Source organism: Branchiostoma lanceolatum, chromosome 1 (genome assembly GCF_035083965.1).
Source record: "Branchiostoma lanceolatum isolate klBraLanc5 chromosome 1, klBraLanc5.hap2, whole genome shotgun sequence".
NCBI lineage: Eukaryota > Metazoa > Chordata > Leptocardii > Amphioxiformes > Branchiostomatidae > Branchiostoma > Branchiostoma lanceolatum.
This window is the reverse complement of record NC_089722.1, coordinates 2128448-2151513: the sequence shown is the minus strand read 5'-3', so window position 1 is coordinate 2151513 and position 23066 is coordinate 2128448. Positions and strand designations below refer to the sequence as shown.

The window sequence follows — 23066 nt, the reverse complement described above, 5'->3', positions numbered from 1 at the left end:
AGGTGGTCTGGGCTATATTTCCAGCTAATAATTGGACACAGAGGTACCCTTCATAGGTTCTAAAACGTCCAACAAAGCATCGGATCGTTAGATAAACACAATTCACAAGTGATGTTAAGTGATGTTGTTAAGTTGAGAGGATAACAGGCATTTGGAAATGTAAAAACAATCCTCAAACAATTCTCAACATTTCCTTCTGCAACAATACCTACCGTACAGGAAGACTAACTGGTACATGTGGCGCTACTGTAATATCGTGTCGCACATGAGTGGAAGGTTGATAGGTTTCACTTGTGTTTTTTTTGTGTGTGGTGCTCATGTGGGGTCGGTGGGTGTTACAGGTTCAACTCTTCAAATACAATGCGTCAATACTTCCAAACAAATGATTGATGATTCGCTGACACAACAGCAAAAGGCCTGGCTACCGCATGCCGTATGTGGAGTGCTCGGCAGTAGAGCTATAGCAACATGTCAGAATGAGGATTACATTGGAGTTTCAATTGTTATAAAAAAATGGAAAAGAAAGTCTAATTCTACTTATATTCCACAGGTGTACCGGAGTGCTGTCAAGATCTATAACGGTTTGCTGCAACATTTGTCAGATTTGATCTATCAATTCGCATCATTTTTTTCTTTGGTTCCGGTTGGACAAAAGAGACGAGAATATTTGCTGCATGAGAATATTAGTACTGAAAAGCATTTACACAAGCGTTTACAAAAATTTCCTCGCATATGTTCATTTTTTAGAATCTTATGAAACTTGTCCGTAAACTTGGGAAATAAAATATTTAGAGTTTGGTTGTAGAAATACGGGTGGGCAGAAAGCCCGACAGATGGTTCGTTTCGTGCTACGTTTCCAGTTAAAATGTGCGTGATGATTTTAAAGTAAGACAAGTAAATGAAAAGAAGACCTTTAAGTAAACACAATTCACAAGTAATGGTAAGTCTTGTCGTGAAGTTGGAAGTTGGGAGGACGACAGACGTTCGAAACATGTAAAGCAATAATAAAACGATTGTCAACATAGCGATATCGAATTTGAAGTACGGTACGTATTGGTACTTTCCTGGTACCGGTAACTCGACAAGACCTCCCATGGCCAGGAATAAATCTTCATATTTTAAGACCCGTTGACTCTTTTTATGACAGGACCGATGCTTCAACTCGAAAAGATTCTGTAACATTATATTACATCTGGAGCGCAAGTTTCATTAGCAGAGTTGCGCGCTGTGTGGAGAATGTCACATTTCAGTAAAAATGTACACAAAACAGCAGACGACAAAATCGCCTCACTACCCTATGCTATGTCCATGTAGGTACTCGTCTGTGAACCCCACCTACATACCATGTCTTAATGTAAATGTCAACTTCCTTCGTCACAAATGTTCTCCACCATATCTTTGCATGCATATTAGATAGATGTTGTTTTCAAGCTCACCTGCTTCACACCATGCATTTTCGTCGGATGTAACTTGAAGGATTTTTCAATTAGTATCCTTATCTCTAGGGACACTTTTTTCTTAGTGAACTAATGCTTAGGGTTTGCTTAAGACACGGTTTTCCCATATTAATGAAAATATGATAACACGTATTTGTTTCGTTTCTTGCCTAGGTATCGTAAGAATACGTTTAAAAACATTGCATTTCCTTAGCCTCCTTCGTAGACTTCTTGCAGCGCCCTTTCTAGCTCTGCCAGCAAAAGAAAATCTTTACGGTTACGCCAAAAATAGTTACTCAAGCAACTGGATAAAATTTTGAAACAGTCAGAAGTTTAGGACAGCATCCGCTCCCTTGAAAGTCACGAATCGAATTGATCAGCGCTCGCCCAAAGAAATAAACGCCGGCGCTCTAAAAAGTCTGCGAAGGAGACTAGCATTTTCAAATACACGTATTAGCCTGAATTCTATGAGTTGTTAGTTGTGCGAAAGCTAATTGTTAGTATGTTTCTTTGCCGGTAGACACTTCAATGAAATCGAACTGACAAAAACGTAACATAACAAATTGGGGTCAACAGAACTCGACAACAAAACGTCAAAACGGAACAAAACAAAAAAACAAAACGTTCAAGTAAGTCTGTTCATCCTGTTTTCGAATTCTTGCACAGCATGGTCAAAAGTTGATAAAAAGAGGACGAACCTGGAAAATATGAAAAAAGACAAACTTGATATTAATTTGCAGAAAAAGGGAGTGTTCTGGTAATAGATGTGACCCGGATGCATTTTGCGTCTATTCTCCATTGGCTGTCTCTTGCTTGTGGTACGGTCACATTTCCAAATCGGGGCCCGGTTTGCGGGAGCAAAAAATGAAAGTGTATGTCAAGAAATATACATTAAGTATGCTCATGATAACTATTTTTGACGTTTGTGTGTTTGTTGTCTTTTATATCATCAAGGAGGTTAAATATACTTTAACCTTGTGTTATCATATAGTATGATATACATAATACAATAGTATTCGTTCCCGCAAACTGCCAGGCCGGGCCCCGGGTTGGAAATGTGATGGTAGCATTAGTACGTCATGTGTCCTGCAGGCTGGCATATGCTGACCAGCTGAGTCAGTAGTTATGCCCCTGTCACACGGTCGACGAGTATTTGGTAATGATCAGAAAGTCGCCGAATCTCACAATCGCCCGAGAGTCGCGCCAATTCTTATTCTGAAAATTTACCATATCACGTTGAAAGTGGTTCATTGACCTGCCACCGTGACCGATCCTTCAAAATCGCAGGATTATCGAGACATCACCGGGCGTATTTGACAAAACATCCTTGATTCTACTATTTTTTTTACTGCCGAAAGTGTCATTTGGGCCCCGCTCTCTGGCGATTGCCAAGCTTCCAAAATGGATTTCATAACTGGAATATAATGCAAGATAAAAAGGTATGATTCATTGGAAGACAACAAAACTCAAAACATGAATATAAATTGTCTCTTATCTATGAAATTCGTTGAGCGATCTATCAAACCGTTGACGCTCTACTCTCGAACAAAGCAGAGGTTGGTTAAAGAAGAAGATAGTGACCTTCTTCAATATCATATGCCGGTCGGGATCACAATCTTCCCCATCAACCTCTGCTTTTAAAGTTGGTCTGTCAACGGACATTATATAGGATAATGTCCTTGGTCTCTCAGCGTTCGCAACGCGGCCACAGCCTGTAGTGGCTGGGCTCGCAGAAGTCGTAGACTCATCTGCTGATCGATTCTACTGGTGAGTGGCTGTGTTACAGGGCCTTTCTAATGGGCCTTTCTCTTGCAAGGGGGAACAAGAGTTTATCGTCTCCATGATAATGGGATTGTGCTTTCCCTGGGGACCGTCATCGGCCGGCAAACCCGTAACCCAAAGTTTCCTTTTGTCATGCAAAACCGTACTAATTTGTCAGCAAGCGATCTTTTGGGAGAAGATTCTTTGGACCCTGACCAAGGAGGTTAAATTTAATACCTCCTTGCCTGGACCAAGGAGGTTTTATATATAACCTCCTTGCCTGGACGTATATACTGTCCTGAAACCTCCGCAAACAGCATCTCATACCGGCCACTATATATATACAACATTGCTTTTCTAGTCTTTAACGCATTCAATTGTCACTGTCACATTCGCTATGTTTACTAAGTATCATTGTAAGTATGGAGTCTGTATCTGTATAGCCGGTATATTAAACCGCCCCTCTGGATAAACACACCAGCAGGAATGTGCATTACTTTTTCATCTACATATTTTCGGAGTATTCATGAGGGCACTGTTAGTGTTACGATTGTTTCAACCATGGATACCTTTTCTTGAAGCAAGGCTCCTTACTTCAAACAAGGAGGTTTTATATATAAAACCTCCTTGCTTCAACTCTTAAAGAAGTGGATACATTTTTTGGGAGCTTGAAGAATGAATCATATGCCTCCTATTCTATATAATCTGCAAACATAACAAACATCGATCTGTGGAATGGTATCACCTCCTTGATGTTTAATATCATTTCAAATAAAGACATCAAATTCTGCAACTTTCAAGTATGAATGCTTGTGACAGCCCATTGAAGTTACACATCACATTCGCTACAAAAATAGTTCAAATCGGACGCGATCTGGCATCGAGAAGGGATTTGCACAACACAACACAACACACAGATCAATGGATCGTCAACGTTGTCATTCAAATGCTGGGACGACTACTTCCTGTGTATTGTTTCACATTTCCTCTTGAGACCAGCTCATGAATAATAGTTACTGTAGTAACACATCGGTGTCAGAGTTCAGTGTTATCTGGCGGGAAAATTAGTCCAGGCTTGGAGATGCATGGCTGGGAAAGATCCCGACATTGGACTGCAGGAGTACGACGTACTACACCTACGGTGGAGATTTGACTCTCGAAGAAACAAGGCGATACCAATGGGGAGGTACGTGTAATCTTGTTCAGTTAGGGAAGCTTTTACAGCACAGTCAGGCACTGATTAGTGATTGAACCTCCTTCTTGTTGCAAATATTGGGAGGGGGGCATATTCAATGTCCAATTCCCGAGTATAGCAACATGAAAAGCTCGCTACGAACTAGCACACCGGACCGGACCTCACTTGTCCTATTGCTATGGACTACTGAATGTCACTTTCCGGACATTTGCGTCTGATAGACCAAGGTGGATATGCCAAGATTACGTGCATGGTCTGAATATGGCGGGAAAAGGCTGTGAAAGAATCCTGCATTTTGACCTGCGATCTTTGTTTAAAAGGTTAAAAGAGAAACACTTTAAGTTTTCACTACTTGCAAAATGCAAAAAGATGGAAGAACTGCAAGGGACAAGTTGATTGATCATGCGCACCAAGGAACTTTCTTTAGACCGATTTCACCCGGATTTCAGCCGTCCAACTTTCCCCGCTTGGGTGGCAAATCTATATTTACGGTTTACCGGAGACTTTGTCATGTTCGGTAAGTACCTTAATCTTTTATCACGAGCAGATCTTATGTTCATTAACTTTTTTAAAGTGGGCGGTGCTTCAAACGAGATATCTTACTAGCCGAATTAACCTGATGTGTTACGCCTTGATGCGGTTTACCGGGTTTGCAATACAAACAACAGCAAACAAACAAAAGCCGTCGGTGGGACCAAATCTCAAAGCAGATGTTAGGATTTACGAGTGCTCCTTTTTAACCATTCTCTCGCTACTACAAGAAAACTTTATAAATCTTGCAAAACACACACAAACTCAGCCGGATTCTAACATCTGCTTGGACTTGTAGGTTAGGAATGACCGGTGGAGAGATGGATGTTTATTTTCTCGTTTTAGGATTTTAACCTTGTTTAAACTAGCCTGGAATCCATCCTATTTAGCTTCCGGCCGCTGCCCAAGCTCCGCTGCCTGGCCAATTAATTGGTCAGGCAGCGGAGCTTGGGTAGCGGCCGGAAGCTAAATAGGATGGATTCCAGGCTAGTTTAAAGCGTCACTGTTCGACGGTCCTTTGAACCAAGACACGGTTTTTAGATTTTTCTATGTTACAAATCGGAAATTTTGCCAACAGATTTAAACTCCTTTTAACAAAATAAAGTCGTAAAAAACTAATCTGAACAAGAAGGATGTTAGATATTTCACTGAAGAGCGAAAATCATGTCCGGCCGCTCACGATTTCAGGGGTAGAATATTTCTTATTTCAAGGTTCCCGGTGCGATACAAACTTGCTCACGTGCCGGGATGGCCAACAGCTATCCATCGTTACGTAATCTCTCGGCCGAGGCATCGTAGCCATCCTCACCCTACGACAACGACTTGCATCATATCCAAATATCCAGGACTAGGTATCCTCCGATTTTTAGTGGTAGCGGCATTGACATTCATGCCACATATGTAGCACTATTGGTAGAAATACCAGCAAAAAGAACATTGTTGCATTTGTAACGGTGGGGAATCCCGCCAGCTATCCCCGCGCCGGCCGGCAAGTCGTGAGAACTCTTGAGAAAATCAAATTCGCATGCGATAGGCCGCGCCCACCGCAAAACTTCCAAGCAGTTCATCAAAGGCGCCGCCATTCACCACTGCATAGCAACCGGCCGAGCCAATAGCACACTTTCGGGCGGATTGCACGTGACATTTGCATAAATTTTCCATATTTGGAAAGCCAGAGTCACGTAAATTGTCTCGGGTTACTTTCGCTTGATTCTAGCGCGCGCGTGTTCGAGCAGGCTATAGTGCCCCACAGAAGATCACAGAACTTCCAGTGTTTACTTTACAACATGTCCGCGACGACGCTGGGAAAATGGGGTTGACGGTTCCACCGACGGCCAGAAGGGTATTTTTTCAATACTAAAACACGGCTGCAAAATTAGACCGCGCCGCGATGTTGCAAATACGGAGAGTTTTGCCGCTCGCCGTGTTGTTGTTTTGTCTCTGAATGACCTTTGACCCGGCTTGCCGCTTGCATGTCGCGGGGCGCAGCGGCCGATCTCGGCCGTCTTTCGTGTTTCACGGCCGAGATCGACGATCTATTCACAACCACGCGGGCAGATTTGCCTCACAGATTAGTATACACAATAGGAATTATCGGTAGGAGGGGAAACATGTAGGTGTGAAGTGTGCATTGACCGGCCCAAGTGCGGAAGGGGCAATTCAAACGGCGACATTTTCACAGCGCAGTTCATTAGCCCGCCGGGTGGGACCATAAACCGGCATTTGTCGCCGTTCTCCCAGAAATTGTAACCTTTCCACTTCCATGGAACTCGGGCTGGGTCCATAAACCGAAAATGTCGCTAATTGGGGGCAATCTAAACGGCGACAATTTTAGAATTGTAACCAACACTAATTTATTGCCCAAAATGTAACCGATTTTGTCCATTTGTCGCTTTTCCGCGTTCGTAGTGATATTTCTACATGTGTGTGTAGTTCACCTTATTTGCATGTTTGGGAAATAATTTGAATAGCTGTGATTCCCAGTGTGTAACAACTGTGTATTGAAGATGGGATGAAGTACATTGAGTGACATTGTACAGGTTTATTCATAGATGACCAGATATGGTTTTCTAAAGAAAAACGATGACCTGATTTTCTATTCACAAGTTATGCCTACATTTGATCTATGATAATAGAGCATAGAGTTAAAAATATTCATTTATGGTATTCAATAAGAGCAAATGTTGAAAGATAAATAAAAGCTGGAATTTATGAATAGTTAGTGTCTTACCTATGATTAACTCTGTAGTCCATAGAAAGAGCAGCATTGAAATTTAAACAAACATGATTTATACTAATTATAGTTTTAAAATAGTAAAAGTTTTACCATTTTACTCAAAGAAAGTATCATTATAATAACAGTTTACTTTTGAAGGACTTCATTCAAAGCTTGGACAGACTAATAATTAAGCTAGATAGAGTACTAGTATTCAAAATTGGTAGCTGTTTTTCAAATCCACTTTACCAACCACACCCCCTAACTACATGCATACACTGAATTTATCATTGAAGTTGATACAACAAGGACCATCCCATTAAGATTTAGGGGGTGGTCAGTCTGATTTTTTCATTGTTGACTCACTTGATGATCAACAACAACACACAATTTTACTAGTGCAAATAGAGAAATGTAGGCAAGATGAAAGGGAAAAGGAGGCTAAGATGATTCCTGATAACCCCCCCATACAGCAATAGAATGGAATAGCCCATTCCAGGTGAACCTTGGTGTGCATGACAGTCTCACCTATGTATTTGTTTTCCTCATCCTCCTCCCCTCGCCTCTTCAGTTTGGTGTCCTTCTTAACTGCGGGCGGTTCCGGCGTCTTCTTCCCCTTCCCTTTGGCAGGAGACTTACTCCTCGGCCTCTTGCCATCTTTACCTGGCGTCTTACCCTTGGCCTTGTCTTCTGCAGCCTTAAGAAAAATATCAAGAAAAACATCAAGTCATTTGGTTAACTGAACAAAATTGCAATAGATTAGAAAAGAAATTTCATAAAAAGCCTGTTTCTTATTTCAAATCCATTCTTTATTTTCTACTTGTCTCAATATAGTCTTGACTCTGTCTTCTCTAAACTAAATATCAAGTCAGAAGACAGTTATGATTCTAAAACATTTGGTTAGATCTAGGAAAAAACACTAGCCTGCTTTCCATTTGGATGTCCTTAAAATATTCTCCACTTCTCTCAGATTGCATAATATACAAATGTACTGATGATGATGATCTACTGTATTCTGCGGCTCGGAGGTTGTGTCTTGTATTTTCTCCAAAATATATTGGAATAGCCTGGTTGCTTATAATTGTTACTGCCCATCTTTTGGCAGCCCCCTTTAAAAGAAACCAGACCCGTCATGCTTGGGTTAGACTGTAATCTACTGGGGTTAGTTATGTATGACTTAAAACACCAGTCCTGATGTGTTGTGGTCATGTTTGGGTGTTACTGACATGGCGACAGTCCCCAGATACCCTACACACAGACTGTTTCATTAACTACAACATAACTTATCTGTTAGAACATGCTTCAAAGGATTAACACAAGTCATGGACTTATTCTAACCCTCTCCTTGCTGACTAACGCTGTAACCAATACAAATGCGGGAGAAAGTTAATAGTTGAATAATAGAGGTACATATATGAGATATTTTGTTGGTTTGAACCCACATCTTTTGACAAAATTCAGAATCATGGAAGTCAAGATGCAAATAAACCATAGATTTTGAAATTTTGTAGGTTCTCACCAAAAAATATCAACCCTTTAGGTTTACTCCTTAATCTTTGACTCTGAAAGACGTGTTCCATCAAGCAATTGTTTTGTCTCCTGAGGAGGTACATGATTACGTTGACAGCAGCCTACCGAAACATTCCAGACAATATGTAAGAACTCACGGTAGGTTCATTTTGTTTTAGAAGGACTTAATTTCGCGAAAGAACTCTTACTAGCTCAGTTCGAAAATGAAACAATTTTGTAGTAATAGTCATTAATCTTAGTAAATATCAAGCCTAGTTTTGTGTGGTGATTTACTATCAATCTTCAGAAGTTATCCCGAAAATAAGACCACTGCTAACATTTCAAAATCTACAGTATTTTATCAGTCTGATAAACTTCAACATGTTTCAGCCGTACCGTGACCTTGACTCCGCTTACACAGAAATACTTCCAGCAATCTTGACATTGACCTTTGCCCTGAACATCTCATTTGATTTCAGATAAAACTTAGGGGAGGGGAGGGCTGCCGCTAGACATAACACACCTGACCTGACATCTGGGCTACTCAATGTACTGTATATTCACTTATTTTTCCTGGGATTGAATTTTGCATTAGGATGGGAAAGGAGGTTTTTCCAGTGTTTAAAGTTTGTGGATTGAAACAATTTTGTAGTAAAGATGTGACTGGCAGGGCAGTAATACAAAATACATATTTGCAGCGTCTTCATATCTTGAGGTAAAAAGCGAGGTCATAGCGGAAACTGCAAAAATTGAACCACTGTGAACATTTCAAGATGTACAGTAGCGAGTGAGTGGTAGTGTATTAATGTGTTGAGAGGTGGAGTAGCTGTGAGCTCATGGTCAGCTTTCCATGACAGACAAGGAAGGAAAGAAGCACAACACCTGGTGGTGTGTGGAATATTACATCAGGCTCTACTGTACAAATGTACTCAATAAGGTATGTTTGTTTGCCTCTGTTTTACATAACCTGGTCTATTTTTTATTTATCTATTTATTTATTGGTTCATGCCAGGGTTGCCCAACTAGCCGGAGGCTATTACTATAAGGGCGAACCCATGTACGGTCATAGGACTGTAGGTTTTGGACCATCGCACACCGGGGCATGCCCCTATGTACTCTTTTTCGAAAGGTGTGGTTGGTTCTTTTACGTGCGCGGGGTGTGGCTCTCTCCAAACACGGGACCTCCATTTAATGTCCTATCCAAGGGACGTCCCTAACCCTAGATGAGCTAGGTACTCATTTACACCTGAGTGAAGTGAGGAAAGTCGTGTTAACTGCCTTTCCCAAGGGCACAACATCGGGGCGCATATCCAGACATGTCTGGTATATTTCCTAATGTTCTAGCTAGGTAAGACCGGGTTGTGAGGTTTAATCCACCACTCTTAATTTTTTTTCTTTTTAGTTGAGTTATGCTGTTTACATCCAAAGCCACTCCACCATAGCCCAACAGAAAACATAACCCTTTTCGTGAAAGTAATGCAAGCCATCCTAAATTGTCTTAACCTCATTAACATATCTATTCAGAGTTTTGGTATAAAACCTGGTTTCCCAGTCCAATTGTTAGTCACTGACGAAAGACAGCGGATGCTGTCTGAAATGTCTGACTATTTCAAAATTTTATCCAGTTGCTTGCATAATTGAGTAACAGTTACTAGTATTTTTGGCGTAATGCAAAAATGCTTTCTGTAGGCATGGCACTAAACAATTGACATGACAAGGAGTTCACAAATCCAAGTTGGTCCCAGTTTTCTATAAACAGACTTCTGTATTAGAAACTACAAATTGTGATGCTGCACAGTGATCCATGAACATGGCAAGCCCCTTGTTAGCCATTGTCAAGGTCAGGCCTCTGGCTACTTTCCTGACTGTCAGAGATAGTACTGTAAACCTCTTTAACTTTGCAGGCTAAAACTGAGAGATTTATTTAGAACGTCTAACTTGCAGATCTTTATCGTAGCAAACACAATCATATCTACTGTATATTGCTGGCTGGAAAAACTTATTAAGTTACAAGAAGACTATTGAAATATAAAAATGTCTGGTTTTACTGTACACCGACAATATGTCTGCCTCACCTTATGTATATATGTTGACTATGTTGTAGCAATTGTATATTGTTGTAACATAAATATGTGGTAATAAATAATATATGTTGATAGAGTTATTAGGACTCAAATGACTGTGCATCTCAGAGTGTTATATTGTATCTGACCCTTACCTCTTCCCTCATGACTTCAATGAAAAGCGGCCTGCTTGCCGATTTGAGCTTATTATGAATAAACAAAGGTTCAAACAAACAAACCTTTTTCTCCGTCTCTCTCCTCTTGAGGTCGTTGGCCTTGATGTCTAGAAGTTTGAACTTGAGTAGTTTGGCGAGGACCAGTATGGGCACCTCCTGTCCCTCATCTAACATGGGCTTCACTGACTCACAGATCTCGTAGAACTGAGGCGTCTCCTTTCCCTTCTTGGCCTTTGGATTGCCTAGTTCTTTTACCTGTAGGACAAAATAATACAAAGTAAGACATGTTTTTAGTCACTGACGAAAGATAGCGGATGCTGTCTGATGCTGTCTGAAACGTCTGACTGTTTCAAAGTCTTATCCAGTTGCTTGAGTAACTATTTTTGGCGAATCTTATTACCTGGATGTCTAACCTTCATCAACGTAAGACATGTTTGTTTTGCAAAATGTTGTAAATATCACTGTAAGTGTTCAGCTTCAATATGTTTCTCTTAGGCGAAAAATTTGACACAGCTTTGTTTCGTAACAGAAATTATTGAAGACAATTAGAAATTACAGCAAATGTCCATTTCGTAACATATTATATAGCAAATGCTCTCAAGACTCAAGACAATTTTACTTTACCAGAAAAGTATAACTTACTTTTATAAATCTTTTTACAGTCTAATCTTTAAAGAAATGTTTGTTGTTTGACTTCTATACTGTAGAGATCTGGTGTTAATTTGTTTTAAAATCACACTGCAAGTAAGTAAAATAGTTTTGCTTGAGTTTATTACCAGTTCGAAGAGGTCTGCCTTGGAGACGGTACTGAAGAGTTTCCGCTGTGGGATAGCCACGACGGCGTGGAGGGCCTCCACGTGCCGGTAGTCCTCCATCTTGTTTCCCACGACAAGCGTGACGTTCGGCTTCCATTCTTCCTACAGGGACAATAGCCAAAAGAGGAGCAAAAGAGTTAGATAATTATCAAGATTAAATAAAAGCTTAAAATTAAAATGAAAGTGATTTCAAAAAGTGTAAAACTGTATTGGTATTATCACACAAAAAATTGCATTCTTAGTGGGAATGATGGAGACTTTTTTCCTTTGAAGTTTTGTCTTGTTATTTCTCTAGGACAGTCTATTCTTAGTATATTCTATAACATGATAATACACCATGGCCATGCAAAACTTTATACATGAACATTGAAAAATTTTTGTATACTCAGCTGAAGAGCCTTGCCCTTATTGAAAATTGAAAATAAGAAATTAAAGCACAGTATCTAATTTCAAACCATCCCATAGTAAATTGAGTAAATACATCCCTCTGTTGCAATACATTTAGCAAAAATCTACAAATACTTTTTCATAAACTTCCTATGTTTTTGTTATCTAACCAAATGAAATAGCCATTTAAGAAAACAACTGAGTGTCATATTGAGAGTCTATCAAAGATAAGTTTTCTAAAATATTGACTTTTTTTACATTTTAAGCAGGATATAGTGGTTATTCAGGTGTCTGATTCATCAAGCTGAGGGCAAGGTTAAGTTGATGGCCACGTGGCCTGCTGGGAAGGTTACTGGTCAGGGTCAGCAGCCAATGAGAACCTTCCATACTTCCAGGTCAAAGGGTCACCTACCAGGAGCAGACCTCCAGCTGTTATAGTACAAGCACTCTAATTGGCTCCTGTGGCTTTTGTAATGAGAACAGGGGACGCTCCATTTGAGTTTTAATCTGTCAAAATTATACGTGGAAAATCACACTCACAAGAGTGAAAAGCAGGAATACAGATGTTGACATGGAGAGAAATAGTGCAAACTGGACTTGTCCAAAAAAAATGTCAATCCCTTTTCAAGAAAATCAATAATTATGTTTAGCCATACCTAGTATGGCTCAACATATTGTTTTTGTTCATGTTCTTCTTCTTCTTCTTCTTCTCCTGCCAAATCTTCAAATGGATTCAACTCCGCCATTTTTTAATCAACCGACCTGAAATTTGGTATGGAGGTAAAGAAAGCAAATACCCTCAGGTGATCTTAAAATTGCTTTGAAACAGCCCGTGAAATCATTTTTATGGAGGTTTTTGGGGGCATTTTTAGGCAATTTCTATATTTTTGGCTCCTGTGGCCTGGTTTTACAAGCAAATGACCTGACATTCGGTACAAGGGCGCCTTGAACATGTCCGTACAGGATTTCAATCACAACTCTGGTGTACATCACTTCAAAATGCTTCATTTTGGGGACTTTTTGCCCTATTTTTAGACCAAAAATAGGCCAAAAGTGGTATCCCCGTTCCATGTTCTATTTGCTGCTGGCCAAGGAATCCATGTTCTATCTAAGGTTCCGGGCGTTCCATTTGCTACTGGCCAAAGAACATGTGTTCTATTTAGTTTACCTGAGGTCATATTGCAGGAACACACGCAAGCCTTTGCAGTAAGAAGCTCTTGGGGTCTCGCAGAACTCTTAGAAAGAATTTTTTTCACGGGTGATTTTGGAACAGTCAATTTATGCATCGGGAGGGAGATTGGCGAAGTATGATGCTCTCGCAAATGTTGCCTTTCTACATGCAGTTAATATTTTGATTTGCCCAGGTGTTATTTTGGGACAGCCCACTTCTTGTATGGGGAGGAGTATGGCTAAACATGCTGTATTTGCTCAGGGGCAAATGACGGCCTTTCTAGTTACCTTGTTACGTTTATGAAGGTTAAATTAGCTTGTTACAGGAGAAAGGCTTTTGCCCGTTTGGTTTTGCAGTGTTTTAAGTTTGAGGTTAAAACAATCCTAGCAGTAAAGCAGTGGAAACGCATATTTAAGTCATTCATTCGTGATGGAAAGGTCACCACAAGAGAAGCGAAAATAAAACCGATGCGAACACTTCAATTTTAACAGTGCACCATTTTTGAAACAACTTAACTTAAAGTTTGATTTATGCAATCAATATAGATACGTTTGTACTATTAATAGGGTAGCCAGGAATTATTTCCTACTGGGATGGTTTTATAATGGGTCATGGGTGGCAGGCAAGTTCAGCGACCCCATTCTCCATTCACGTCATTCAGATATTTACTCCCTCGTAAATGCTTTCGGACAAATATAGTACCGGTAAGAGGGTACTATATGCGTATTGATCTAAATCTTTTATAAAACAGGTAAGTCACACTTTGGAGTAAAAACCTAATACATCTAGAAAATTGCAATCATATATTTTACTAACATGAAATAATTTGGGTATGAAAATGTATGATGATATGTGAAATCTTCTCCCAAAGAATCACATAAACCAGTGTCATTCGATTCAACCTGTCAGTTAGTTGTTAGATTTTGATTTATGGCTGGTGTGATACCCTTTGATTCAATGTGTCAATTTTGTGTGTGGATCCGTTAAAGAAAGGCTCAAGTTTCCACAGTAAATAATGGCTTTATTGTTGTCTAGCCCTATGGAAGAGAGTCTACTGACCGACAATGGCATTGAAACAATGTAGAACATGGCATAGCCAAGTATACTGTTACATGTTGTGGCCATGTCATAGTTAACAGTACACATACATGTAAGCTACTACGATACAAAGGCAACATACGCAAGCAACTACAGACTACAGCATTTTGCTCCCTATTCCATTCCTGTACGGTTTAATACAAATATGGACCGTATTCTCAAATTATCCAATGCTATAGCTGAATTGGACAATCCCAAAATGTTGCTTCTGTCCAAAATGGACTTCACTACTATTTACAAAATCAGCATGGTACAAAATCAATGTTCTCCAATTTGACCCCCATTTGATAATTGACCCTTCCAAAGATGACCCTATGCAAAAATGTACCATTCTGAATGTAGAACACAAAAGTTATGGAAGAGCATGCCCGGTAAATTGACTGACGTTTATCTCATCAAAATTCATTTTCCTGATATCTTTATTCAAAACTGTTAATATGGCCTGAAAGAACCTTTAACGATTCAGAACAAAATCATTTCTGTATTTGTTATACTACAAGACGAGATCTGACTGTAATACCGGGTTGAGGAAGAGACAGACTCACAGAGTGTTCGGCTCGAAAGCTCCCCAGAGCGAACTATTTATGTTGTGTGTAATGTTTAAATATTTGTCAAAAGCATTTCTGTATTGTCTCGCTGTTGACTATCGGCAAAGGGGAAAAAAATTGATTACTATTTTCCTAAAAGATTAAAAATCTATCAAAAATCGATACACATGTATGCAGGGCTCTAGCCAGCCTGAAATTTTATCCCGTAAGCCCTAAAATTTTTTACAAACCTAACATATCTAGCGCCGAAGGCGCGAGGCGTCGCGCCGTAGGCGCGACAATTCTAGGGGGGTCCGGGGGTATTCCCCCCCGGGAAATTTTTAAATCTAGACCCTCTGAAACGCTATCTCAAGCATTTTGAGGGGCAAGTTTGGGTGAAAAATTAATTGGGCCTTCGTTGTATACAAACGGCAAATAAATGAAATTTAGCACCACAAAACTTTCTTATTTATTTGACAAATATACACGTGAATTCAAGTCGGCAGAAATAAAACATTTTCAACACCGGTCGACGCGTCGTACCGGTCCCGTTTGCGCCCTTTACTAAATATAGTAGGAAATGAGACACCCTACTTTGGACAGAACGCCCTAAAGACGTTCAATATTTTCCTTCCGTGTTTTCCATGGTCGATTTCTCCGGTAATTTCCACTTGATTTGATCAAAATTCGTCGATTCAAGCCCCATCTTCGCACCAAATATCAATTTCTGATAAAACCTCGCGGATTCGCGCCTCTCGTGAACCGCGAGACTTGTATGTCATTGGTCGATTTTCTGTGACGCGGCGTGAACGAACGCTGTTATTGGTAGATGATATCTGATTCTGAGGTCTAAAACTATCAACACCAGTTTTCGCGGGAAGAGTGCGTGTAACTCGGCGTAAAACTTTAACAATGTTTACCAAAAAAATACGGAAAGCCTGGTAACTACCGGAGTATTTTTTGTGTGGCTATAACTAGCGGTGAACCGGGGAAAACAGCCGAAAAAACGTCAGCCCGATGCGACCGGCCAGAATTGTAGTGGTGCACTAGTAGTGGGGAGGGGGGGGGGGGGGGGGCACACGATGCTGATTTTCTCTCGGCCCACGAACCACTGGCAACCTCCGCGCCTCCGTCTGTCACCTACCTATAAAGCCACCTTGGGGTTGTCACCTGCCGCCGGCGGAAGATAGAAATTGCCTGAATCGACCTCACTTCAAACTTCCGCTTCTTTTCTGGAGATCTTTGCAAAAGTTCAAGCCCTGTCAATATCTTTTCTCCCGATTTTTTTTCCGTCAAGGCTTACGGATTGGTCTTGAATTTTTTCCGTAACACGAAGCAAAGTTCCGTAAATTTACGGCAAAACTGGCGCTGGCTAGAGCCCTGCATGTATGTCATCCATAAGGTCACACCAATTTAATTTCTTGGTTAACAGATTTTTTTTCAAATTCTAGCCAAAAAAAATTATGGAAACAGAAGGCTGGGGTGAAAACTTGCACCTGACCCTGTTCACTCCCTGAAATTGTGTGCACCAAAGTACAAACTTTCCTCTGAGTCTTAGATTCTCTTTTCCGGTTGAATTTCCAATCTAGCATTTTTTTTCTTAAATTCCGTTAACCAAGAAATTAAATGGTGTGGCCTAATACTGGATAGAAAGGGCAGATCAACTTTTCTCCATCCCCCAGACCATAATGGTTAAGGTCTCATTCATGAGTTTCTCCGCCCCATAGGCTTACATGTTATAAAACGTGTTTTACATGGGCGCGTTCGTAATGAAGCTATAGGAAATGCACCGATGTCATTCATTCTCTCTTGAGCTCATCTACCCTAGATCATTTGAAAAAATTGCCAACTACCAGCTGGCATACAATACCTTTTTATGGCAATTAAAAACGGCACTTAGCTAGACCCCCTAAATAGGCACTTTCCAGCTGAAAGTGATCGACCGAATTACCGCCAATGTCCGGCTGTGGACGTCCGACCTCGCGTGCGGCTGCCGAACTTTACCTGTTAATTTCTTCCGTTACAAACAAGCTTTCATCAGTTTGACGCTTGATATCAGCTGGCCTAGCTAAAAGGGATTTTTACACCGATATAGACACATGTACATGCAGCCGTTCATTTTTTGGGGCAACGGACTCTTTTAGGGTACCCACTCGGAGTAATACATAAATGAGACCTTAAATGGCATAACCCTTGTACACAGGAGACCGAGACTGTGTGTTCCTAGTCTGACCTTGTCAATCTGACAACCAGATGTTTTAAAAGGAAAATGTTGACATTCTTCGCTCTCCACTTGGATTTAGACAGGTCTTCACTCTGTCGACTTCAAGACCTTTAGAGGGCAGGAAGACTTCCGAACCAAGAGTCGTCTTGTCTTCAGGAAATACCGCTTTGGATGTTTAAGGTTAGTCTCTTTCTGATGTGCAATTCTAAGGATTACATTCAATTTGCGCTGTATTATCGTACAGTTAGATTTTAGGATGCAAGAATATATAGGGAAAGGCTATAGTATAGAAATAAGATATTTGGAGTTTCTGTCAGACAACTTCTTCAGAGCTTCTGACTGGGCTACTTATAGCGGTGAGAAGCAGTACTCCAGTCAGAAGCTCCAAAGAAAGTTTCTGACAGACACCGAAACGTCAGCAGGTGAGATTCCTGATTGTGAAAAAAGAAACTCCAAATATCCTATGTTCTACCAACCTGATGAAATTATTTTAAGAAGTTTAAAAATAGTTTAACCGTTCTCATAAGTCCCTGAGAGTCTGGCAAAATGCATCCTTGCACTTTGCTAGCCTCTTTTTAATCGAATCTTGGTTTGAATTGAAAAGCTTTCTTTTTCAAGCAGATGTAACAGTTCTTTGTACTATTGATATGATTAATTGATAAGTATAATATATTCCATAGAATCTATGATAGATTGAAGTTTTTTGTGCATATACCTGAATAATGCACTTCAAGTTAGAGAAAGTGAGGTATTTTGATGATAAACATTTAGATGCTTGTATCACATGGTATTGTACATCTTAAAATATTCACAATAGATTAATTTATGTTCCTGGTTTATGCAAAATCAATTCATACGAGTGTTACATTTTCTGTCAGTTTCTGCACTCTGCACATGCCTAAATTTCAAACTTAAAACACAGCAAATTGCCTCCTTTCCCTGGGTCCTGCCAGGCTGCCACAAAAGCAAGTTTCATCAAATTGAACTGAACTTACGTATTCTTTCCAATATGCCTATTGTACGGGCTCAGTCTTTTATTTGTGGTTCTTCTCAATCAGTGCAGTTTCAGACATGCACACTCTGTGACAAAGTACGACTGTGTTCAGAACTGACTTTGACAAGACATCTGACTGGCCAGTTCAGCTCTAAATGGCTTGTGATGACAGGTCAGACATGGGGAGAAAACGCAGTGTTCATGGTGGTTTTTATTTTAATCTGCGCGGTTGAAACAATGGGGTCGGTATATAGGCAGAATTTTTGAGGTGGTTTTAAGTTCACGGTAATGACATTACTGTAGAAACTGCAAATATTGAACCACCAAAAAATTTCAACATTTATACAGTAACCTCTCACAATTTTGCCTGAGCGGGATTCGATCTAGATCCACGGAATTTGATCCACAAGGCCGAGTCGTGATTATCCCCAGGCTTACTGCCACCGTATGATGATAGAAAACATTTAAATTGAACATATTTTAAGACAAAAATTAACGGAAAATTAAAACAATCCCTTGAAGGCTACAGGAAATTGTAGATTTGACTATGTAAATCACTGATACTAGTGATACCATGATTTTCACTTGTCCTTTTCTTACAGACACATACAGGTGTAAGATAAGAGTAGCTGGTGGGGGGAGGCTTAAGAAGTTCATTTTGAAATCTGTCAGTCAGAAAAAGAGCAAGGAAGGTCGTTTTGTTTTGACAAACAAATAAGACCAGATGGCTTTGAAGAGGACATCTGTGTACAATTTAGGCAGAACATAGATGATATACAAATGTATATCCTATATCAAAGTGGCATTGATAGCCTGGTGGTAATAGGCTTACTAGTGGACACGCCGACACGGGATCCAGAGGTCACTGGTTTGATTCCTGGCATTCTTGTCTAAACGTTTTGTCCTTGGGAATGGTACTTGCAGAACTTTCCTCTAGCCTCTCCTTCCAGCTAGGCTAGACGAAAAGTAGTGGATGCTACTTGAAACGTCTGACCGTTTCCAAAATCATATCCAGTTGTTTGAGTAATTGCTTTTTTGGTGTATCTCCTTCCAGCTGTTTTCTTTCTTAAGTTAGTACAGTTTTCTTATTTACTGTTACATTTTTTCTTCTTATCACTGGTCCTTCCCGGCCAGGAATAAGAAATAGAAAACAGCCGGAAGGAGTCTGCAATGGAGGCTAACTTTCCTCACTCCACCCAGAGGTAAATGGGTACCTGACAGTAGAAGGAGATGGATGGACTCCCCCCTCCAATACTGTATCCTAGACACAGTGGACTAAAAACCCACTACCAAAACAGCCTTTTAAAAATGGCTACCTTTCTTTCTCCCAAACAATGTGATTCTTCTATAAAAGTATAAGTAATCTTATCAGCTCAGTGAGGCTATCTATTGAGTTGGATTGGAAAACTTAAACATTTCTTTTTGCAAACGGGTTTGAATTTGTTCACATTGTAGACATATAGTTATCACATTACAGAGAAAATGTTAGTCTAGAAGTAGCACGCAGCCATGTATACAAAACGACTAGCTTTGGTAGGGAGCCAGGCTGTTGGACCAAGGTTGTATACCAGCCTAGATATAGGCTAGCACTAGTAGTAGAAAGACCTAACATGGCATATTGAGTCAAGCTATTTAGACAGGTGTTTTAAAGTGGGGCAGCCTTGAATGTGTTGGACATTATCGGTCTGTTGTTGTTTGATGAGGAGATACAGAACACATTGACCTGTCTACAGCACCAAGACCTGGACTGTTTGTACAGGACTGAACGGGTCAAGTTGGGTCAGGCTATATCAATTTATTTTCTTGTTTCTTAAAGACTTCTGATAAAGATTGAGCGAGAGGTCAACATAGAAATTGAGGGCTGAAAGGATCTTATTATTTACAGATATATTCACTCCCTGAAACTGGGTGAACTAAGGTACAGACTTTGGCCTTCAAGCCTTTTCTTTTCATGTGATCTTTCAGTTTGGGATTATCTTTCGAATATGTGAATACACAGGTGTATCTTAGGAAGCATTCAAAATGTGCAAATTATACACCAATTTTGAGCTCCTCATACAAAACGCCCCCCTCCCCAACGTAGATCTATTTTCCTCTTTCTAGTCTTTGTTGCTACCAGCAACTTCAGCAAGTTTACGTTTATACAGTACCAGCTTGCGGCTAGATGACTTGTTTTCAAATGAGGAAAAGATCACTAAATTATTATAGAATACCAAGACTGTTCGATTTTAAAGACCATAGTACACAAAATCGGTAGTCTGGAAACAAACTTTCCCTGAACAGAAAAACAGAGCACACAAAGTTTAGAGTAGAGTAGAATTACCTCTTCAAACTGAGCTTCCAAGAGGGCCTGTTCCCATTTTGCCAGCCCGGCGGATCCACCGCCACTCTTAGCTCTCTTCGGAGGCATATTTCAGCTTCTTGTGGTACTTTTGAAGATCTTGAAAGTAAAAAATTGTCCTAAATCGTCCTCAAATCTGTTTGAGTTGCCGCCATGTTGGATGTTTGGGTCGGTTGCCAGGATCTACTGCGCATGCCCAGTAGGGGCTCCCATGAGCCAACACGCCTAGCAGACGACGTTTCTTGTTTCTGTCAGACGACAAAAATACCAAAGCACAATGTTATTCAAGGAAACAAAATTAGTCTTTTAGTAGATTTTATAGTGTCGGAAGTGTCTTCGTAGTACCTTCTGTGTGTGTAGTCCTCGATTTATATTTCTGACCTTAGCAAAGTGGAAAATTCGACGTTTTCCCAGAACGCGCCTAGCAGACGATTTTTTTTCCTAACTCTGAGATCAAAAGGGTGCCAAAATGACCTTTTCTTAGTGTGTGATTTGAGACAAAGATCTGTTTTTTTTAATCTTTACAGTATTTAATGATTCTTCACCAAATTGTATTTTGCTTGTGATCAAAATATACAGATAGATACAACCCCATCTTCTTTCTTTGATTAACCCGTTGTATTTTTATTTTTATCCATCAATTCCTTCTCGAATTCTACTTCAGTGACTGTCAGGAATCAAAGGAAGCTGTGAAGCTCGTCAAATTGACGAATTAGATCATCGCTGGCAAAAGTAAACCGTAGAATCCCCTGTCCAAACGTCCCCCAGTGTGATCACACGTCCCGCTGTCTGTCCACACCACTCATGTCGAGTTCATCAGCCAAGAGAAAGGACCCCCCCACGGTAGCGTCAACACAAATGGTCATTTCCAGCTACTGCGAAATTGATACTTCGGTTCCTATCAAAACAAGAGGCACTGTACATCCTAAACGTCTGAATTATGGCTAGGAATGACAATATTATCACTAAACGATGCCCGTGTCAAGGTCTGCGATAAAATTTGGCATTGACCTGAAAATAGTGTTACACTCTATTTGTTTTTCCAGACGTTTCCCTTCACCCAAACGTTACATTTTAGAAACCCACTTTCGACAAAGAAGTCGAGGTCTGGAAGACATCAGGCTATGATGTAGATGGCTACCGTATGAGAAAAGTTCGATTAGAGTCTCGTAGGTCCGCGTTAAAACAGAACGTTAAAACACTTTTCTCTCCCTCTGCGGGTTTTCAAAAAGGTTCCGGGTCTTGATCTTTTCCTTGGTGGTCTACCCAAGTACTCACTTAGGAGTAGCTTAGATGATCTTAGAAGACTGTTGCGGTCAACTTCCGTCTTACGAAGCTACTTTGTTCTCAAGCTACTGATGATGACTGTTTCTAATCAAGCTACTACGGGACTGCATACATACGTAGGCCAGCTAATTCAGTCTGTCGTAATTCGCAGGGAAAGCTGTACTCACCCCGACCAATCGAATCACGTGAATCGCATTGAAACTCAGATTCGTATCAGCCATTTCCCGACAAATCGCTTTCTAACTTGCCTTAACGACTATTGTGTACTGCAGTCTACAAGTAACGTTAATTGATACTTGAGTGACACTGAGTCGTTTAGATATTGCTCTGTTTAGATCTTTCTTTGGTAAGTTTGGAGGCACGAGACACTATTCCTAATTTCTTTATTCAACATATTTTGCAGAGTCCTTTCGGATGGGGACGTAAAGCCGGTGGTCACGTGTATGAGGGTGCTTATAACTATGGCGTCAAACCTCTGAACGTTAAAGAACCCAACACACTTGTTGAGAAGAGTAGAATTGACCTGGCGTGCTTGCAGGCTAAATACGCGAGTCGTAGCGAAGTGCAGCACTTCACTTAGCTATAAACGAAAAAGCGTTCTGCCTCAGTCTGAGGTCATCTACTTTACCTTCATGATCCTTCATTTTTAGAGTAGAGTAGAGTAGAATTTTCGGTCAGGTAGGACTGTTCCTTGATCAAAAGTATGTAGAGCCAAGGAGGTTAAAATTTTAACCTCCTTGATAGAGCCATTTCTGAAGGTACCTTTCCCTACTTACTTAAGTGAGCCCGGCCCCATTGTCAGGATAACGACTTTTCTTCGGAGACCACCTCTGGAAAATAACCTGGATGCCAGCCATGTTAGGTCACGTCCACTGTGGGTCCATACGTCCGCTCAGATAGCCACTAGCTCCCCCTACAATCAGAGCGGACGTAATCCTAACCGCGGGATGGCATCCAGCCTATACAGTACTTCTTGAGTTGACAACACGTCCGACTTCTGACAATAACGGATCACGTTGGCTGTCCTCACACATTTGGCTGCCTGCCACCGGCTGCCTTGTCCTTTACTAGGTGATGAAACCTCCTCTCCAAAAAAGTGTAAGCAAGGCCTTGGCTAGCTATCATTTTAACAGCTGTTAGGCCAACGACACGTTACAGCAATCTGTAGAATCAGGGCCTCATTGCCTACCCTAAATCGAAGATCAAGTAACTTCCGTTCTTCTGCAAGCTTAAGCAGGCCCTTTAAACTTCGGGCGGCGCGGTCGCAAGCTTTTTGACACGACATTGACAAAGACCTCTCACGGCGGGTAGCCATTTGTTCAGCAAACTGCCCCTC

The 23066-nt window shown here is 40.6% G+C and overlaps 1 protein-coding gene and 1 long non-coding RNA gene across 2 annotated transcripts in view; both read right to left on the bottom strand.

The window, feature by feature from the left end:
* LOC136425219 (sperm-associated antigen 17-like) overlaps positions 1-20644 on the bottom strand; it is a 29190-nt gene extending 8546 nt beyond the window's left edge. The window contains exons 1-4 of the mRNA XM_066414018.1: positions 20426-20644; positions 11663-11803; positions 10950-11141; positions 7667-7835 (exon numbers count right to left, since the gene is read on the bottom strand). Coding sequence (XP_066270115.1) covers positions 7667-7835; positions 10950-11141; positions 11663-11803; positions 20426-20512 — 589 coding nt within the window. The 5' untranslated portion in view covers positions 20513-20644. The remainder of the gene's footprint in view (positions 1-7666; positions 7836-10949; positions 11142-11662; positions 11804-20425) is intronic.
* Positions 1187-6833, bottom strand: LOC136429353 (uncharacterized). Its single transcript, XR_010754747.1, has 2 exons — positions 3821-6833; positions 1187-3783 (listed from the first exon to the last, which is right to left on the bottom strand). It is a non-coding gene; the product is annotated as an uncharacterized lncRNA (long non-coding RNA).
* Positions 20645-23066: the final 2422 nt, after the last annotated feature.